The sequence below is a fragment of the Mustela putorius genome, unplaced genomic scaffold (genome assembly GCF_011764305.1).
Source record: "Mustela putorius furo isolate JIRA1106 unplaced genomic scaffold, ASM1176430v1.1 tig00003853_pilon_pilon_pilon, whole genome shotgun sequence".
NCBI classification, from domain to species: domain Eukaryota; kingdom Metazoa; phylum Chordata; class Mammalia; order Carnivora; family Mustelidae; genus Mustela; species Mustela putorius.
The window spans coordinates 21,031,674-21,050,550 of NW_025422005.1; the positions used below are offsets into that span (position 1 = coordinate 21,031,674).

General features: G+C 44.0%; 1 protein-coding gene and 1 non-coding gene across 3 annotated transcripts in view; both read right to left on the reverse strand.

Annotated features, from left to right (window-relative positions):
* Positions 1-651: 651 nt before the first annotated feature.
* TAF12 (TATA-box binding protein associated factor 12) overlaps positions 652-18,877 on the reverse strand; it is a 38,237-nt gene continuing 20,011 nt past the window's right edge. For both annotated transcript variants that reach the window (XM_004741012.2, XM_004741011.3), the window contains 3 exons: positions 10,965-11,079; positions 2,768-2,856; positions 652-1,129 (listed from right to left, as the gene is read on the reverse strand). In XM_004741012.2, coding sequence (XP_004741069.1) covers positions 1,094-1,129; positions 2,768-2,856; positions 10,965-11,079 — 240 coding nt within the window. In that variant the 3' untranslated portion in view covers positions 652-1,093. The remainder of the gene's footprint in view (positions 1,130-2,767; positions 2,857-10,964; positions 11,080-18,877) is intronic.
* On the reverse strand, positions 6,254-6,384 carry LOC123387452. The gene has a single exon (XR_006601904.1). It is a non-coding gene; the product is annotated as a small nucleolar RNA SNORA18 (small nucleolar RNA).

Genomic DNA, 18,877 nt, shown 5'->3' on the forward strand with positions numbered 1-18,877 from the left:
TCAAGAGAGCGACGAGGTGTGAAGAGAGGGGTTCTGGGCTCAAATTCCAAGTGGGAGGGATTGAAAGCAAGGCACGGAGGATGTGCCCATACCAGTGACCCCTGGATGAACAGCCATGCCCTCTGAAGACCAAGGAACCCTCACAACCCAAAAGGGCTATGCTGGGCTCAGGATGGGATGAAGCTAGGTGCCACTGAAGGTCTTGACCTTGAGGTCTTAGGGGCCTGGTTTCTTCTGCATGATGATGCAGATACCGGGATCAGGGATATCAACAACTAAGAACAGACAAGGCACCTGCACAGATGGGCCTTTCCCCAGGGTACTGCCATCCTTTCTTAGGACCAAGGATGAACTCCAGGAGTTTCCGAAGGGTGGGTCAGAAAAGGCTTCGCCAAAACCAGATGCCTCTTCAGTTTGGGGTTCACGAGAGGTCACTCTGCCCCATTCTTATGGCAGAGAAACTGGACTCAAACTCCTACTGATGGTATGGCCTTCCTTGGAGTAAAAGAATAGAAAAATTCCTGGGTTTTTTCCTCCGTAAAGAAATGGCTAATGGTGCTGCCACCTGCTGACAGAGAGCTACATCCAGCCTTGCTTGTCCTTTTAACTGCCTCTGGCCTTTCAAAGGCTGTAAGCCATGTACCCTGTGTCTCTCGATTAATAACTTCTTTATTCTGGAAAAGCAAATGAAAGTCATATTTATATAAACACTGACATTACAAAGTACAGGGAGAGGGGGATGGGAGAAAGAAACACAAACCTCTACAAATCCTGCTAATACTGTCTCACCAAACAAGACCATAATGCTTTGTCCCATATTCAATCACTTATATAATAAACCACAAATAAAATCTTCTCTGGAAGATACATCGTTCCTCTTTGAGACGGCAGGGAAAAGGGACCGGAAGTTGGGGGAGGAGGCTTTATTCTTTTGGCAGATCCTCTCAGTCATTATAGATATTGCTGCACTGTTAATAAAAAATATATGCTTCTCTGTAAAGCATTAAAAAAAAAATCCAAAGATGAGATGGCTGAGGTCTCAGCTCAAGTATCTCCAAATACATCGTTGTCCATTCCCTGACCTTCCCATGTGTTATTTCTTGGTTGTTTTCCGGATCAATGCCATTCTCTGAAAGAAGAGTGAAATAACCAATTACACAGCTTAGAGTCAGGAACTTTCCCCGTCACCCATGTGGGGCACAGTCTATACCACAGGCTGGAGCCCTGGGAACCTATCCACACAGGGCAGCTCAGCAGGCTCCTTTGAGCCTGACAACAGTCTTCAGGGCCCCAGGAGATGTTTAGATAGCCCAGTGGACCCATTTCATTGACCAAAAGACCCAAACTGCTGTAGTCAGCTGTAGTAGCTGTAGGTCAGCAGAATGGCAAAAAAGTTAAAAACAGAAGATGACAGTTCTTGCCTTTTGGGGACTTAGGGGACAAGCCATCAAAGCCTGTGTTTTCTAGACTCCCCCAGCCTAATGTGAGGATGAAGAAAATAGGGAAGGGGACTGTGTCAAGCCTGTGGCCACACATAAAAGGGAGCTGACATTTCACACAAGACGACCTACAGTGAAGCAAACGCACACTAACAATTTCCACCACAACCCATCAGGGGAACATTCAGGTCATGGGTTTCAAATTTTACTATTACCAGCCACTGGCCGAATTACTGATCTGCTTTGCTTACTCTTTTTTTTTTTTTTCTTTTTAAGATTTTATTCATTTATTTGACAGAGATCACAAGTAGGCAGAGAGGCAGGCAGAGGATGGGGGGGAAGCAGGCTCCCTGCTGAGCAGAGAGCCCCATGCAGGGCTCCATCCCAGGACCCTGAGATCATGACCTGAGCTGAAGGCAGAGGCTTAACCCATTGAGCCACCCAGGTGCCCCTCTGCTTACTCTTTTGACTAAGAGATTGTCCTAATATTATGACACTTTCTGAGAGATAGATAGATAAAGCTGGAAAGTGGATTAATTAGGAAACAGAGCCAAAATGACCATTGTCTGGAGGGACTCCCTTCTGAAGAATACTATGGTCCTTTGATTCAGACTACTGGTGACTTCCCTGTAAGGGCTTCCTTTGTGAGGTCTGTAAACACATACACTCTAGAGATCCCAGGCTATGGACAAGCAAGGGACACTCAGCCAAAACCACACAATGTGCCCATCAAGCTTGAAAAAAGCTCACTTTTCAAACTGGAGCCACCAGTTAAATTAAGACTTTGTCAAAAGGAACTCATCATTGTTATTAGACCAATGACAGGGCCAGCTTGTTGCACAGTATAAGTGGGGTTAGGTTCTCGTACTGACCCCTCAGGTCTGCAGTCAGTCACAGGGATAGAGAACTAAGGGCAAGCTGGGACAGAGGCCAGAAGGCCTGGCACAGCAGCCTGGGTGCTACCTTCCAGCACAAGTATGGCCTCTCTTTCAATCAACCACAACGCAGAGATTTCATCAGGGAGAAGTGGAAGGAGCGAGTTCTACCCATATTAGAAGAAGCTACAATCAACAGCTTTAAGTGACACCCATCAGTGTTGAGAGAAAAAGCTGAGACCCCATGTGGGAACAGCAGAGAACCACAGAAGTAAGTGACTGTTCTCCCATGGAGCCCTGCTGCCTCTTGCCCTCTCTGATCTTTGGTCCAGGGAGCGGAGCTTCCTATGTGGAGGAAGTGACAAGTGCAGGGACCGTAGCCATGTGCACTCCCTCAGAGACACAGTTCAAGGGATGGGCCGTGGCTGCCCTGGGGTTCTGACGGCTCCTCACCTGTTTGTGGGCCTCTGTGGTGCAAGCCTTTTTGTAGGGTCGGATTTCTTCAGAGCCAAATCCTGGGATCCACATGTTCCACTGGCGTTCTGCAAGGAAGAGGCCAGCACAGAGATAAGGGGACAGGGAAGGCAGCATCGGGGTGCAGTGTGACCCTTAGACAAGGGTCAAGGAGGACTCATCTGAGCGATCAACCGTAGTAATGAACAGCAGCCCTGCAGATGGGTTCTACGGAATACAAATGGGGGATCCCTTGTGGTGCCTCCAATGACACCATTCGACCTTTGTCGACAAAGGACCAAGGAATAACTGACTCCAGGCTGTGAGCGCTGAGCCCTCAGGTTTCCATGCAGCTCCACAGAAGCGGAAACTCCTGTTTCTTCAGTTGTCTTGTCTTTTTTTCTTTCCTTTTTTTTTTTTTTTTAAAGCAGGCCCCATGTCCAACAGGGGGCTCAAACTCATGATGCCAAGGTCGAGTCACACACTCCACTGATTGAGCCAGCCAGGTGCCCCTTCAGTTGTCTTTTCTTTTTTTTTTTTAAGATTTTATTTATTTATTTGGGAGAGACAGAGAAAAAGCACACGCAGGGGGAGCAGCAGAGGGAGAGGGAGAAGTAGGCTCCCCACTGAGCAGGGAGCCCATCTCGGGACTCGATCCTAGGACCCTGGGATCACGACCTGAGCAGAAGGCAGATGTTTAACCATCTGAGTCACCCAGGCATCCCCCTCCCCTACAGTTGTCTTACTCCTATGTTTAAAGTCACCCCTCTCAAACTCAAAGGAAGAGGAGGAGCAGAAAGGCATTCCTAGTATTTGGGAGTTAAGGGCCAAGTCCCAGCTCTGCTGCTTCTGCTGTGGAGCTGGAGGACGCTGGGTCTTGGTTTCTTCAGCTTTTACACGGCAGTTCACAACTGTAATAACCACCTCATAGGGTGGCTAATAGCATTCAAGGTCATAATGCAATCCCAGAGCCCGGTATAAAGGCACAGAGATACAGATACAGACATGGGTTATGTCCACACCACATGCCAGTGGGTATGATCATCCCTGTGAGAGTGTCCCCAGAAGTTCCAACAAGGCAGAGATTCTGATGATTTGACTATGTCAGTAATCACCATAGCTACATGGACCCCCCAGCCACAAATAAAAGTGTGTTGCACTCTAAGTATGTAAAAAATTATACTTACACAAGATTATTTAGGGAATAAGTCTACTCAAAAGGAGTTACGAACTTTATCATACTCCCCTAAACCCCTGAAAACACTTGTTTTACAAATCTGTTTTGCTCCAAGCACAACACTTACTTAAATCAAATTGAGCATTAGTGGTTTTCTAGTTATACTTTGTGCCTCATCTACAGTAACTATTGGGTGAATGAATGATTCATGTTTGGGTCTAGAAGAATTTTATATACAGCTCTCCTCCAATATTTTTTTTTTAAGATTTTATTTATTTGTCAGAGAGAGCGAGAGAGAGAGCGCACAAGCATGGGGAGGGGCAGAGGGAGAAGCAGGTTCCCCGCTGGGCAAGCAGCCCAATGTGGGACTCAGTCCCAGAACCCCGGGATCATGACCTGAGCCAAAGGCAGATGTTTAACCAACTGAGCCACCCAGGTGTCCTTCCTCCAATATTTCTTTGAAAATAAAAATCCTGAAGCCTTCTGCTAATAATATCTGTTGTCACTCTTGAAAGTAACACTGAGATTCTTCTTTAAAGTTTAATTCTTCTGGAATTAAACTTTACAACCCACACAAAGTGGCTCAGGATATGGATCTACAGAGTCTCTTTAAGAAAGAGTGTTGAGGTGCCTGGGTGGCTCAGTAGGTTGAAGCCTCTGCCTTCGGCTCATGTCATGGTCTCAGGGTACTGGGATCGAGCCCCGCATTGGGCTCTCTGCTCAGCAGGGAGCCTGCTTCCTCCTCTCTCTCTGCCTGCCTCTCCGCTTACTTGTGATCTCTGTCTATCAAATAAATAAATAAAATCTTTAAAAAAAAAAAAAAAAGAGCGTAATGGGGTGTCTGGCTCAGTCGGTGGAGAGCGTGACTCTTGATCTCAGGGTTGTGAGTTCGAGCCCCACACTGGGTATAGAGATTACTTAAAATAAATCTTATGGGCTCCTGGGTGGTACAGTCAGTTGAGTGACTGACTCTTGGTTTGGGCTCAGGTCATGATCTCGAGGTCGTGGAACTGAGTCCTAAGTTGGGTTCTGCACTTAGCAGGGAATGTCCTTAGACCTCCTCTCTCTCTGCCCCACCCTACCTGGTGCACTCTTTTTCTCTCTCTTTCTCAAATAAATAAATGAATAAATCCCAGGCACCTGGCTGGGTCAGTCGGTTAGGTATCCAACTCTTGGTTTCAGTGGAGGTCGTGATCTCAGGGTTAAGGGATTGAGCCCACATCCAGTGCACATTCAGTGCAGAGTGTACTTGAGATTCTCTCCCTTTCCCTCTCCCTGCTCGTTCTCTCTCCAAAATAAATAAATAAATAAAATCTTAAAAGAGATTAAAATTGGGGCGCCTGGGTGGCTCAGTGGGTTAAAGCCTCTGCCTTCCGCTCATGTCATGATCTCAGGGTCCTGGGATTGAGCCTCATATCGGGCTCTCTGCTCAGCAGGAAGCCTACTGCCTCCTCTCTCTCTCTGCCTGCCTCTCTCCCTACTTGTGATCTCTGTTTGTCAAACAAATAAATAAAAAATCTTAAAAAAAAAAAAGGATTAAAATAAATAAATCTTTAAGAAAACAAAAAAAAAGATTTAAATCTTAAAAATAAAGGTCACAGGGCACCTGGGTGGCTCAGTGGGTTAAGCCTCTGCCTTCAGCTCAGGTCATGATCTCAGGGTCCTGGGATCAAGCCCACATCAGGCTCTCTGCTCAATAGGGAGCCTGTCTCCCCCCCTCTCTCTGCCTGCCTCTCTGCCTACTTGTGATTTCTCTCTCCCTCTGTCAAATAAATAAATAAAATCTTTAAAAAAAAAAGGTTGCTACCAGGCAAGAATGCACACATGTTAAGTATGTGTAGCAAAATATTTAAATAAGCATTTTTTTTTAAAGCCAATAAATTTTTATTTAAGGAGTTTTTACATGTGATTACTTCCACTGCCAGTCACTGCTCATCACCATAGTTCCTCCAAAGTTAGAATCATAATCTTCAAAACAGCCCTTTTAAAAAGAACTTGATCAATCCACAGTTGTCACTGTCACTCCAGAGTTCTTTCAGCTGGGCTTCTTGCATCTCCATTTGAATACGGACATACTTTAAGAACTCCCCACCTGTAATCTTTGGGATCCAATGTCTTTACTTCAGGGCCCTGTTTAGGGTCTGAGTGGGGATCTGTCTGGTTCTCAATTTCAAACACCCTCTAAATATGAGTTCAAATCATATTCACCCCTAAACTATCACCCTAGAACTGTACAGATTATTGGGATACACCAATACCTAAGATTTAAAAAACATAACTATTAGGTCAGAGTTTTAGCAGATAATGATAAGTGTCTTACAGTTCTTTCCCACCGATCTAACACATAGTTCTGTGAATAAAGGAAACCACACAAATACTCTATGAGGCGTTTCCAACGATGTAGGTCTACAGAAAAAGCCCCATCGGGATAGACCTCAACTAAATAAGCATTTTTTTTTTTATTTTAAAGATTTTATTTATTTATTTGACAGAGAGAGAGAGTACAAGCAAGCAGAGAAGCAGGCAGATAGAGAGGAGGGGAAGCAGGCTCCCCGCTGAGCAGAGAGCCCGATGTGGGGCTCGATCCCAGGATCCTGGGATCATGTCCTGAGCCGAAGGCAGAGGCTTTAACCCACTGAGCCACCCAGGCGCCCCTAAATAAGCATTTTTAAAAGATTTTTTTTTTATTTATTTGAGAGACAGCATGAGCTGGGGTGAGGGGCTTCAGGAGGGGGAGAAGCAGCCTGGTCCCAGGACCTTCCAGATCACGACCAGAGCCAAAGGCAGATGCTTAACCAACTGAGCCACCAGACATTCCTAAATGCGTATGTATTTATAGTTTATATAATATTAATGTAATAGCAACAACAATCATTTAGTGACTAAAAGGTATAGTGAAAATGTGTGGCATAAAGCAGCATTGTACAAAGCATTCCATGTACATTATGTCATTGAATGTTCACATTTCTCAAGACTGTCTTCAGAAAGGGAGCTTAGTCCATTAAGCAAGTGTAGGAAATTGGGTCAGAAGCAAACCCGGCTGTACCCCTTCCAGTTAGTCACAAGAGGTGGTGTCCAGAGTTTCCAGCCCCATTGGCAAGCCTACCTTTGTTGGGGTTGGTGGTGTGGAACAGATGTAGGTGGTCTAGTGCCACTGACTACCAGGTTCCCTAATTCCCCATGCTCCAATCCACTGCCCTCTGAGCAATCTTCTGATTATGACTCAGCCTCCATTAGGCATACTACAGAAGCTGTCCTGGCCATGCAGACTTGTGAGTATTCTTGTCATTGTGATAATTACTCCTTACCTCTAATGAATAAACTAATATTCCAATTTTATTTTATTTTATTTTTAAAGATTTTATTTATTTATTTGACAGACAGAGATCACAGGTAGGCAGAGAGGCAGGCAGAGAGAGATGGAGAAGCAGGCTCCCTGCCAAGCAGAGAGCCCGATGCGGGGCTCGATCCCAGGACCCTGGGATCATGACCCAAGCTGAAGGCAGAGGCTTTAACCCACTGAGCCACCCAGGCACCCCTAATATTCCAATTTTAATTTCAATAATTAAAACACAAAATATTTTAAAAACAGGATGCTAAGCTCTAAAGTAATATAATTTGGGGTCGCCTGGGTGGCTCAGTGGGTTAAAGCCTCTGCCTTGAGCTCAGGTCATGATTCCAGGGTCCTGGGATGGAGCCCCGAATCGGGCTCTCTGCTCAGCGGGGAGCCTGCTTCCTCTCTCTCTCTCTCTCTGCCTGCCTCTCTGCCTACTTGTGATCGCTCTCTGTCAAATAAATAAATAAAATCTTAAAAAAAAAATAATAAAGTAATATAATCTGTTGTGTGTGGGGATTTTGTGGCAAAATATATACCTAAAATTTACCATTTTAACCATGTTTTTGGTTTTATTTTGTATTTTTTTTTTTATTTTTTGTTTGTTTGTTTGTTTTTTATTTATTTGACAGAGAGAGAACATAGGTAGGCAGAGGCAGGTGGAGAGAGAGGAGGAAGCAGGCTCCCGGCTGAGCAGAAAGGCCGATGTGGGGCTCGATCCCAGGACCTGCGATCATGACCTGAGCCGAAGGCAGAGGCTTAACCCACTGAGCCACCCAGGTGCCCCTGTATTTTTTTTTTTAAGATTTTATTTATTTGTCAGAGAGAGAGAGTGAGCATAGGAGACAGAATGGCAGGCAGAGGCAGAGGGAGAAGCAGGCTCCCTGCGGAGCAAGGAGCCCGATGTGGGACTCGATCCCAGGACGCTGGGATCATGACCCGAGCCAAAGACAGCCGCTTAACCAACTGAGCCACCCAGGCGTCCCTTGTTTTGTGTTTTTAAAAATTTTTATTAAATGTGTGAATCATCAGGTTTACTTACACACTTCACAGCACTCATCACAGCACATACCCTCCCCAATGTCCATGACCCCACCATACTCTCCCTAACCCCCTCCCCCAGCATCCCTCGTTTGTTTTGTGAAATTAAGAGTCTCATGGTTTGTCTCCCTCCCGATGCCATCTTGTTTCATTTTATCCTTCTCTACCCCCCCACAACACCCCAACCTTGCCTCTCAAATTCCTCATATCAGAGAGCATTTTAACCATTTTTAAGTACACAGTTCAGTGGCATTCAGCACATTCACATTGTTGTGCAACCATTATCACCAACTATCTCTAAAACATTTTATCATCTCAGAGTGAAACTCTGGGGGCCCCTGGGTGGCTCAGTGGGTTAAGCCTCTGCCTTCAGCTCAAGTCATGATCTCGGAGTCCTGGGATCAAGCCCCGCATTGGGCTCTCTGCTCAGCAAGGAGCCTGCTTTCCACCCCCTCTCTGCCTGCCTCTCTGCCTACTTATGATCTCTCTCCATCAAATAAATAAATAAAATCTTAAAAAAGAAAAGGGGGGTGGACTGCAGAGAGGGAACGCCTGGGTGCCTCAGTCCTTAAGTGTCTGCCTTTGGCTCAGGTCATGATCCCAGGGTCCTTGGATCGAGTCCCACATCCAGCTCCTTGTTCAGCAGAAAACCTGCTTCTCTCTCTCCCTCTTCGTGCTTGTGCTCTCTGTCAAATGGATAAAATCTTTAAAAAAAAAAAAAAGAGACTGCAGAGAGGGGGAGACTGTGGAGTCCCAGATTGGTTTTTTGTTTGTTTTTTTCAAGATTTATTTGAGAGAACGAAAGAGAGCAGGAGTGGGATGGGCAGAAGGAGAGGGAGAGAAAATCTCAAGCAGGCTCCTTGCTAAGCCTGACTCTGGGCTTGATCTCATAATCATGAGATTACAACCTGAGCCAGAACCAAGAGTTGGACACTTAATTGACTGCACCACCCAGGCGCCCCTGGAATTCCAGCTTTGGGGGAGTTTCTAGCCCCAGTATCAGACTTGGACTGGTGAAACTCTGTTATAGGTCAAATTGTGTCCCTCAAAAAAGACATGTTTAAGTCCTAACCCCCAGTACCTCAGAATATACTGGAAACAGGATTACTGCGATATGATTAATTACGACGTGGTTGTACAGGAGTAGGGTGGGCCCTTAATTCCATATGACTGGCATCCTACAAGAGGAGAGGAGACAGAGAGAGGGACACATGCAGGAGAGAAGGCCACGTGAAGGCCGAGGCACATACAGAGTGATGCAGCTATACGCAGAGAATGCCAAGGATTGCAAGCCACCCCCAACAGCTAGAAAAAGGCAAGGAAGTCTTCTTCATAGAAGCATTGGAGGGATCGTAGACTTTTGGCATCCAGAACAGTGAGAGAATATGTTTGGTTGTTTTAACCTCCCTAGTGTGTGGTGCTTTGTTATAACAGCCCTAGGAAATGAATACACCTTCCTTCAAAACAATCTCGGACCAAGGTACCACCTGACTTTAATTACATGAGAGACCCTCAGCAGAACTGCCTAGCTAAGCCCCTTCAAGCCCCAGACAACTGAACAAAATAAACGACTATTACAGGGGCACCTGGGTGGCTCAGTGGGTTAGGCCGCTGCCTTTGGCTCAGGTTGTGATCTCAGGATTCTGGGATGGAGTCCCGCATCGGGCTCTCTGCTCAGTGGGGAGCCTGCTTCTTCCCCAACCTACCTGCCTCCTTGTGATGTCTCTCTGTCAAATAAATAAATAAAATCTTAAAAAAAAAAAAAAGACTATTACATTTTTAAGCCACTGTTATCATTTTAAGTTTGTTATCTAATAATAGATAATTGGAATATCTGTCCTGTTATTAATACTAGCAACATTAACCAGGAACTGTTACTCCACCGAGACTCCCAGTACCTCCCCAAGCCATAGCTTCCAGTCACCAGCAAGGAAGCCTTTCAGTAATTATTCATGGGCTGATCTATACTGAATCTTGTAATAACTTCTGCCTCATTCAGTTGGCCTTCATACTCACAAGACTGTTCACTTTCTTCTGAGCACACTGTAACCAATGCAGATGGGGGCTTACTCATTTCCCAAGTGATGATGGTTATCGATGTTAGTCAAGTATCTCTCAGAAAAACCAAGCTTGAATTTAGTATGTCTTAAGTTGAAAAACAGAATATAGAATTATATGTACATTATGATTATAATTTTAGGGGGAAATGGATAAACAGGCTAAAAACTGCAAGAGAAAAACTACTATTTAAATGTTGGAGACATAATAGCTACATTTACAAAACTCTTACTTTGTGCAGGGCCCCAAGCCAGTGACCTGACAAATGTAACCCATAATTCTCATGATCACCCTGTAAGGATGATACTATGATCTCTACTTTACAAATGAGGAAAACAGGCTCTGAGAGAAAGTTAGGAGAAAGGACAAGGTGATACCAATAGAAAGTGGCAAACCCATGCCTGGGCTCATTCTCCTGACCATGGATAGATTTCTCTTCTCTGTATAATGCTACCATTGAACAAATACATCCATTCCAGAGCCCCCAAAAGTCTAATCCTGACATGAAAGTTCCTCCCGCTACCTGTTCCTGGTGGTCCTGAAGGAGCAACAGTGTGGATGCCTCAGGGAGGAACAAGACGACATACCTAGATGCAGCTGGACATCCTTCACCTCCAGGGTGCTGGACTTGCGATGCCGAGCAAGCTGGCAGGCTGCCGTCACCACACTCTCGATAAAATCATCAGCAATCTGCAGCAGCATCTGGGGAAGACAAAAGTGGGGGAGAGTAACCATGACATTGGCAGAGCAGGCTCCTGTTGCTGAGACAACTCTGTCTGCTGGAATCACATATTTAGTTAGGCTGTCTATTAGAAGGCCCGGAATCAGCATTTGGGCTAAGGTGAGGACGAGGAGGAGTGAGGACAACACTAGAAACACATCAACTCGTTTAAGCAGGTTGAGTGCAACTCACAAGATTCTGAGGACGTTACTCTCTGAACTTTCTATCTAGAGAGATCAACCAGTCCAATCCCTCACCCTCGTATTTTCTTTAGAATTAGGTGGGAAAACAAAAGTGAATCATTATACTTCCTCATTCACAGTCTCCTAAAGCATTTTTATTTCCATTAATCTCACTGAGACCTTATAGTAATCCTGTAAAAAAAAAAGTGGGGCATGGACTTTATCCTCCTTATATACAGAAGGGTGCTAACTCATAACCATACAAATGCTAAGCAGTGGAACCAGAATTTGACTTTGAGGTTCCATGTCCGAAACCTGGGTTCTTTCCACTTCATTATCAATTATCCTGGACAACATGAACAGTAAAGTCACAATTCTGGGGATGCCTGGGTGGCTCAGTTGGTTAAGCAGCTGCCTTCGGCTCAGGTCATGATCCCAGCATCCTGGGATCGAGTCCCACATCGGGCTTCTTGCTCCGCAGGGAGCCTGCTTCTCCCTCTGACTCTGCCTGACACTCTGTCTGCCTGTGCTCGCTCTCGCTCTCTCTCTCTGACAAATAAATAAATAAAATCTTAAAAAAAAAAAAAGTCACAATTCTGAAGCTAAAAATCTACTAAAAATTGGAATTCTCATCACTCAATATATTCCCCATGGCTTCCTCTGCTGACCAAAAATAAAATAAAATTACAACCATGGATAGACATTACTTATTCTGCTAGACCATTATCACATTGTCATCTTTCCGATGAAACCAAATGGATACCATCAAATGGAAAGATTCCTTTCTTCCTTCCTTCTCTCTCTCCCCCTTTCTCTCTCTCTCTTTCCTAGTAAGCTCTAGGTGTGCCTGATTGGCTAAGGTGGCTGGGTGTCTGCCTTTGGTTCAGGTCATGATCCCAGGGTCTTGGGATTGAGCCCCACATCATTGGGCTCCCTGTCAGTGGGGAGCCTGCTTCTCCCTCTCCTCTGCCCCTTCCCCTTGCTTATGCTCTCTCTTCCACACTCTGTCCCTCTTAAATAAATGAATACAATCTTAAAAAGAATGAAAAAGTAAGGTCTATGCCCAATGTGGGGCTTGAATTCATTACCCCAAGACCAAGAGTCACATGCTCTAGCAACTGAGCCAGCCAAGCACCCCCAATGGAGAGATTTCTGATTAAACATGGCAGATCAATTCCAAAAATGACCTCCTCTCCTTCCCTAAATGCACTAAAATAACAGAAAAGGAAAAAAAGACATATAAATCCACAAAGACAATTAGAACAGGAGAAAAATGCTTAATAGATAAGAGAATGCAATAAGCTTTTAAAGTAATTTTTTGCCAAAGAGATAACAGTGGAAAAGTGGGATCTGATCTAGCAGATGGAAGGTACAACACAAGTACCCATCGAAGGGACAACAATGAGATTTGACTTGATTTGCCCCCTGCAACCCCTAAAAGATCCAGGTTCTGGAAGTGCCATTTACCACAGAAGACTGGGCTGAGGCATGGGACTAAAAACTGAGAAATTACTCTGTGTCTATATACAGACTAGTCCCCATGCCTCCACACTCCAAAAACAGCCAAGAGACTCCTCCCCACACATACCTGACCCAGAACACAGCAGTTCGTTCTCTAGAGAACTGAATAGAGTTCAACTGAATGGCTCTGGATTAGAATGCACCAGACACAGCACGGGACAGACACAGCCTCCTTCTCTTGCCTTTCTGCCAGCATATCAGAAGCTAGAGATAAACCCTCCAGGCAAGGAGCCTGGAGGATTTTTCTCTGGAGATGCCAAACGACTCCAGAGAAAAGACATACAGATGCTGACACGAAGAGAATTCCCTATAAGAAGGCTGACTTGTGGATAAATTATTCTGAAGTGAAGCCAGTGCTTTGCTAAAACTGGCTGAGTGGAGCTCACAAAAGCCAATTAATTATATGCCTTTCTTCATAATCTTGAATTCAGAAACATGTTGATAGCTTAAAATAGGGCCTATTGGGAATATTTACACCATAGAAATTAGGGAATGTTCAAAATTAGGGTCTTTCTCTCCACAGAGTTGGTTGCTAAACATTTCCCAGCACATTACTGAGTGAAGCCCATCAGTCAGTAAGTTCTGTTTTGAATTAGGTTTTCAGTGGCTCACTCTTTAAGAACAGATAGTCAAGAACACCAAGCATTTGAAGAAAATCTCAAACACTAAAAAGAAAATAAACAAACCAAAGGAGAAAAAAGGGACCCAGAGGACACTAAGATAATGCAGGGAAAATAAGAAAAGGTCAAAAAATGTAATTCCTCAGAGTGAAAGGTAAGAAAAGATATCACAACGAAAAAATAAGAACAGAGTGCCATGGGGATAAAAAGGACCAATTAGGGGCACCTGGCTGGCTCAGTCAGTACCGTGTACAATTCTTGATAACCGGTTTGTGAGTTCAAGCCCCATGGTGGATATAGAGATTACTTACAAAACAGAATCTTTTTTTTTTTTTTTTAAGATTTTATTTATTTATTTGACAGAGAGAGATGACAAGCAGGCAGAGAGGCAGGCAGAGAGAGAGGAGGAAGCAGGCTCGATCCCAGGACTCTGAGATCATGACCTGAGCCGAAGGCAGCGGCTTAACCCACTGAGCCACCCAGGCGCCCCGTACAAAACAGAATCTTAAGGGGGAAAAAAAAAAAGACCAACTAGTCAACAAGAAAACGTTATAGAAATTAAAATTTTTTTGTCAACAACAACAACAAAACTTAAAAGGTTTAGAGGATAAACTAAGGATAATCTCCCTAGCAAGTAGAACTTAGAATTTCAAAGAAACGAGGGACACCTGGGTGGCTCAGTCAGTTAAGCATCTGCCTTCATCTGAGTCATGATCTGGGGGTCCTGGGATCAAGTCCCCTATCAGACTCCTTGGTCAGCAAGGACCCTGCTTGAATATTCTTTCCCTGTTCCCCTTCCTGCGTGTTCTCTCTCTTAAATAAATAAATAAATAAATAAATAAAAAAGGAAGAGTAAACACTGAGCAGAACTCATCAAAAAACCAATAGAAGAAAATCGAAATCTCACACTGCTGATAGGAACGTAAAAGAATGCAGCACTTTGGAAAAGGCAGTTTCTCAAAGGAAAAACACAGTTACCACATGACTCCAAGAAATATTACCAAGAAAGATGAAAGCGTATTTCCACACAAAAATGTATGCACGAGGGGCACCTGGGTAGCTCAGTTGTTAAGTGGCTGCCTTCACCTCAGGTCATGATCCCTGAGTCCTGGGATGGAACCCCACATTGCGTTCCCTGCTCCGCAGGAAACCTGCTTTTCCCTCCCCCACTACCCCTGCTTGTGTTCCCTCTCTTGCTATGTCCCCCTCTGTCAAATAAATAAATAAAATCTTAAAAAAGAAATGTGTACATGAGTCAAAAAGAAAAGAAAAAACAGAAAATTTGCATGTGAATATTCACGCAACATTATTCATAATAACCAAAAAGTGCATACAACCCATCAACCGATGAATGGCTAAACAAAATACAGTATGTCTCTAGAATGGAAGAGTATTCTGTCATAAAAAGAAATGAGGTACTCATACTCCTTAAAACATGAACTTTAAAAACATTATACTAAATGAAAGAAGGCATGCACAGACATCACGTATCATATGACTCCATTTATCTGAAATGTCCAGAAGAGGCCAATCTATAGACACAGAAAGTAAATTAGTAGTTAGTTGCTTAAGGACTATGGGGGCTGGGGAAAAATGGGAGTGACTGCTCATAGGTATGGGTTTCTTTCAGGGATGAGGAAAATGTTCTAAAAATGCCTGTGTTAAACCCTAAGAGACTCTTAACTGTAGGAAACAAACTGAGGGTTGCTGGAGGGCAGGTGGGAGGGGGATGGGATAACTGGGTGATGGGCATTAAGGAGGGCACGTGATGTAATGGGCTCTGGGTGTTATATGTAACTGATGAATCACTGACCTCTACCTCTGAAACTAATAATACATCATGTGTTAAAAAAATGACTGTGTTGGGGCGCCTGGGTGGCTCAGTGGGTTAAGCCGTTGCCTTCGGCTCAGGTCATGATCTCAGGGTCCTGGGATCGAGTCCCGCATCGAGCTCTCTGCTCTGCAGGGAGCCTGCTTCCTCCTCTCCCTCTCTCTGCCTGTCTGCCTGCTTATGATCTCTGTCTGTCAAATAAATAAATAAAATCTTTAAAAAAAAAAAAATGACTGTGTTGAGAGTTGCACAATTCTGTGAAGAGACTAATGACCACTGAACTGTAGATTTCAAATGAGTGAATTTTATGGTGTATGAATTATATCGCAATAAAACTGCTGCCTCAAACACCCTCCCAACACACACATACACACGCAGAGAGAGCAAATATTTTCCCTCTGGTTAAAAAAATAAAAATAAATGGGGCATCTAGGTGGCTCAGTCGGTTAAGTGGCTGCTTTCAGCTCGGGTCATTATCCCAGGTTGGTGGAGAGCCTGCTTCTCCCTTCCCTCTGCCTGCTGCTCTGCCTACTTGTGCTCTCTATGTCTCTGTCAAATAAATAAATAAACTCTTAAAAAAGAAATAAAATTAAATTAAAATTAAAATGAAGTTATACTGTTTTTGTAATCTGTATTTCTCTTCCCTGTCACTACACATTCCTCAGCAAAGGCAAAACAGACAACATCAATAAGAAACTCCAAACTCGGGACACCTGGGTGGCTCAATTGGTTAAGCGGCTGCCTTTGGCTCAGGTATTGATCCCATCGTACTGGGATTGAGTCCCAAATTGGGCTCCCTGCTCAGCAGGGAGCCTGCTTCTCCCTCTGCCTCTACTTGCCACTCTGCCTGCTTGTGCTCACTCTTGCTCCTCTCTCTCTCTGACAAATAAATAAATAAAATCTTTAATTAAAAAAAAAAAAAAAGAAAAAAAAGAAACTCCAAACCCCAAAATAGACAAAATCATCCCAGAATTGAGGCACTCACATCCCCCAAATAAAAACAGGCTCTAGGAAGCCAGCACAACAAATGAAAAAAGATAGATACTGAGGCTCATATGAAAATTCAGAATTTAAAAAAAAGTGAAGACTAAAAAAACGGATCAGAACAGCATGGAATTCCTTTCTTTTTCTAAGCAGGCTCGATGCTGAACATGGGGATTGAACTTACAACCCTGAAAGCAAGAGTCGCAAGCTCTACAGACTAAGCCTGCCAGGCATCCACACAAGATTTCCTAATAGGTTTTTTGAAGACATGGAGCAATACCTTCACAAATGGAAGGAAAAAATTATTTTCATAATCTGATTCTAAACCCATGCAAACTAAAAGTTCTGAGGTTAGAATGTAAGAGACTTTCAAACACTTGCTTCTTTTTTTTTTTTTTAAGATTTTATTTATTTATTTGACAGACAGAGATCACAATTAGGCAGAGAGGCAGGCAGAGAGAGAGAGGAGAAAGCAGGCTCCCCGCTGAGCAGAGAGTCTGATGCGGGGCTCGATCCCAGGACCCTGAGATCATGACTTGAGCCGAAGGCTCAACCCACTGAGCCACCCAGGCGCCCCCAAACATTTGCTTCTTGTCTATTCTTTTGTAGGCAGTAACAATAACAAAAAAATGCGCTCTAACAAAAAAAGAGACTAAGAGGATGTGGGATATAGGAAACAAGAGAGCCAGAGGGGGAAAAAAAAAAGAGTGACAGGAAGACTGAGGAGGGCTTGTTCAAGTGGCCTAAAATTAATTAGACCAGAAGATGATGGAGGGTTCTTTTTATTATTGATATTCAAATTCAATCAGCCAACATATAGTACATTATTAGTTTCAGATGTAGTGTTCAATGATTCATCGGTTGCATATAACACCTAGTGCTCATCATATCATGGGTCCTCCTTAAAGGAGGGAGTTTCTTTCTTTTTTAAAGATTTTATTTATTTATTTGACAGAGAGCGAGCTCACAAGGAGGTAGAGAAGCAGGCAGAGGGAGAGAGAGAGAGAGAAGCAGGCTCCCCGCTGAGCAGAGAGCCCGATGCGGGGCTCGATCCCAGAACCCTGAGATCATGACCTGAGCTGAAGGCAGAGGCTTAACCCACTGAGCCACCCAGGCGCCCCAGGATGGAGGTTTCTGAGCATGAAATCTGAGTTGGGGAGGGGAGGAGGACCCAAATCTGCATATTACTTATCCATTTGGAAAACAATGTTGATAGGTGAATACCAGAGCTGATAGTAGAACCAGAATAAAAAATGGCACAAAGAAAACTAAATAAAAATAAGTCAATTATAGGGGCGCCTGGCTAGCTTAGTAGGTAGAATGTGTGACTCTTGATTTCAGGGTTGTAAGTTCAAGTCCCATGTTGGGTACAGAGATTACTGACAAAAACAAACAAAACAAAACAAAAAAACCCCACAACGAAACAAAGGCACTTAGGTGGCTCAGTTGATTAATCGTCTGCTTTTGGCTCAGGTTGTGATCCCAGGTCCTGGGATCAAGCCCCACGTCAGGATCCCTGTTCAGTGGGGAGCCCGCTTCTCCCTCTCTCTGCAGCTTCCCCTGCATGTGCTCTCTCTCTCTCTGTCAAACAAATAAATAAAATCTTAAAAAAAAAAGTCAATTATCAACTTTAGTAGGTAGTACAAAACCGGACTTGGTTCAGAGGTGAACAATATGTACTTGATCAGAAAAATGTCAACACTGATTTCTGAGTTATCTAAATGCTGTGACAAAACTATATTGGAGGGGGGCGCCTGGGTGGCGCAGTTCGTTAAGTGACTGCCTTCGGCTCAGGTCATGATCCTGAAGTCCTGGGATGGAGTCCAGCATTGGGCTCCCTGCTCAACAGGGAGTCGGCTTCTTCCTCTGACCCTCTCCCCTCTCATGCTCTCTCACTCTCTCTCTCCTAAGTAAATAAATAAAATCTTAAAAACAAAACAAAAAAAACTATATTGGAGAGATGACTGTGTGGCCCTATCACTTGAGCATCTGCCTTTGGATCAGGTCACGATCCCAGGGTTCTGGGATCAAGTCCCACATCAGGCTACTTGCTCAGTGAGGAGCCTGCTTCTCCCTCTTCCTCTGTCTGCTATTCCCCCAGCTTGTGCGCTCTCGCTCTCTCTCTCTCTCTCTGACAAATAAATAAATAAATAAATAAAATCCTTAAAAAATATGTGTTTAAAAAATATATATATATTAGAAAAATGAGGGAGGGTGCCTGGGTGGCTCAGTTGGTTAAGCATCTGACCCTGGCTCAGGTCATGATCTTGGCTCCCTGCTCAGCAGAGAGTCTGCTCCTCCCTTTGCCTGCTGCTTCCCCTGCTTGTGCACTCTTTCTCTCTCTCTCTCTCTGACAAATAAATAAAATCTTTAAAAAAAAATTAACTCTACTGCTAAAAAAAAAAAAAGAAAAAAGAGAAATGAGGGAAAGGAGCATGGACGGACATGTGTGAGTGGCTTAACAAAATCCTCATCTACAGGAAGTCCAAAGACAGAAACCGAAGAATATCTGTTTAACTGTATTACTTAGAAACATGGAGGAATATCACATGAACAACTAAAATTGTTGAACGTAACTGCCTACGAGCAGCAAACTGAACCCTTTTCACCAAGCAAAAGTAGCAGCAGCTGCTAGGTATAA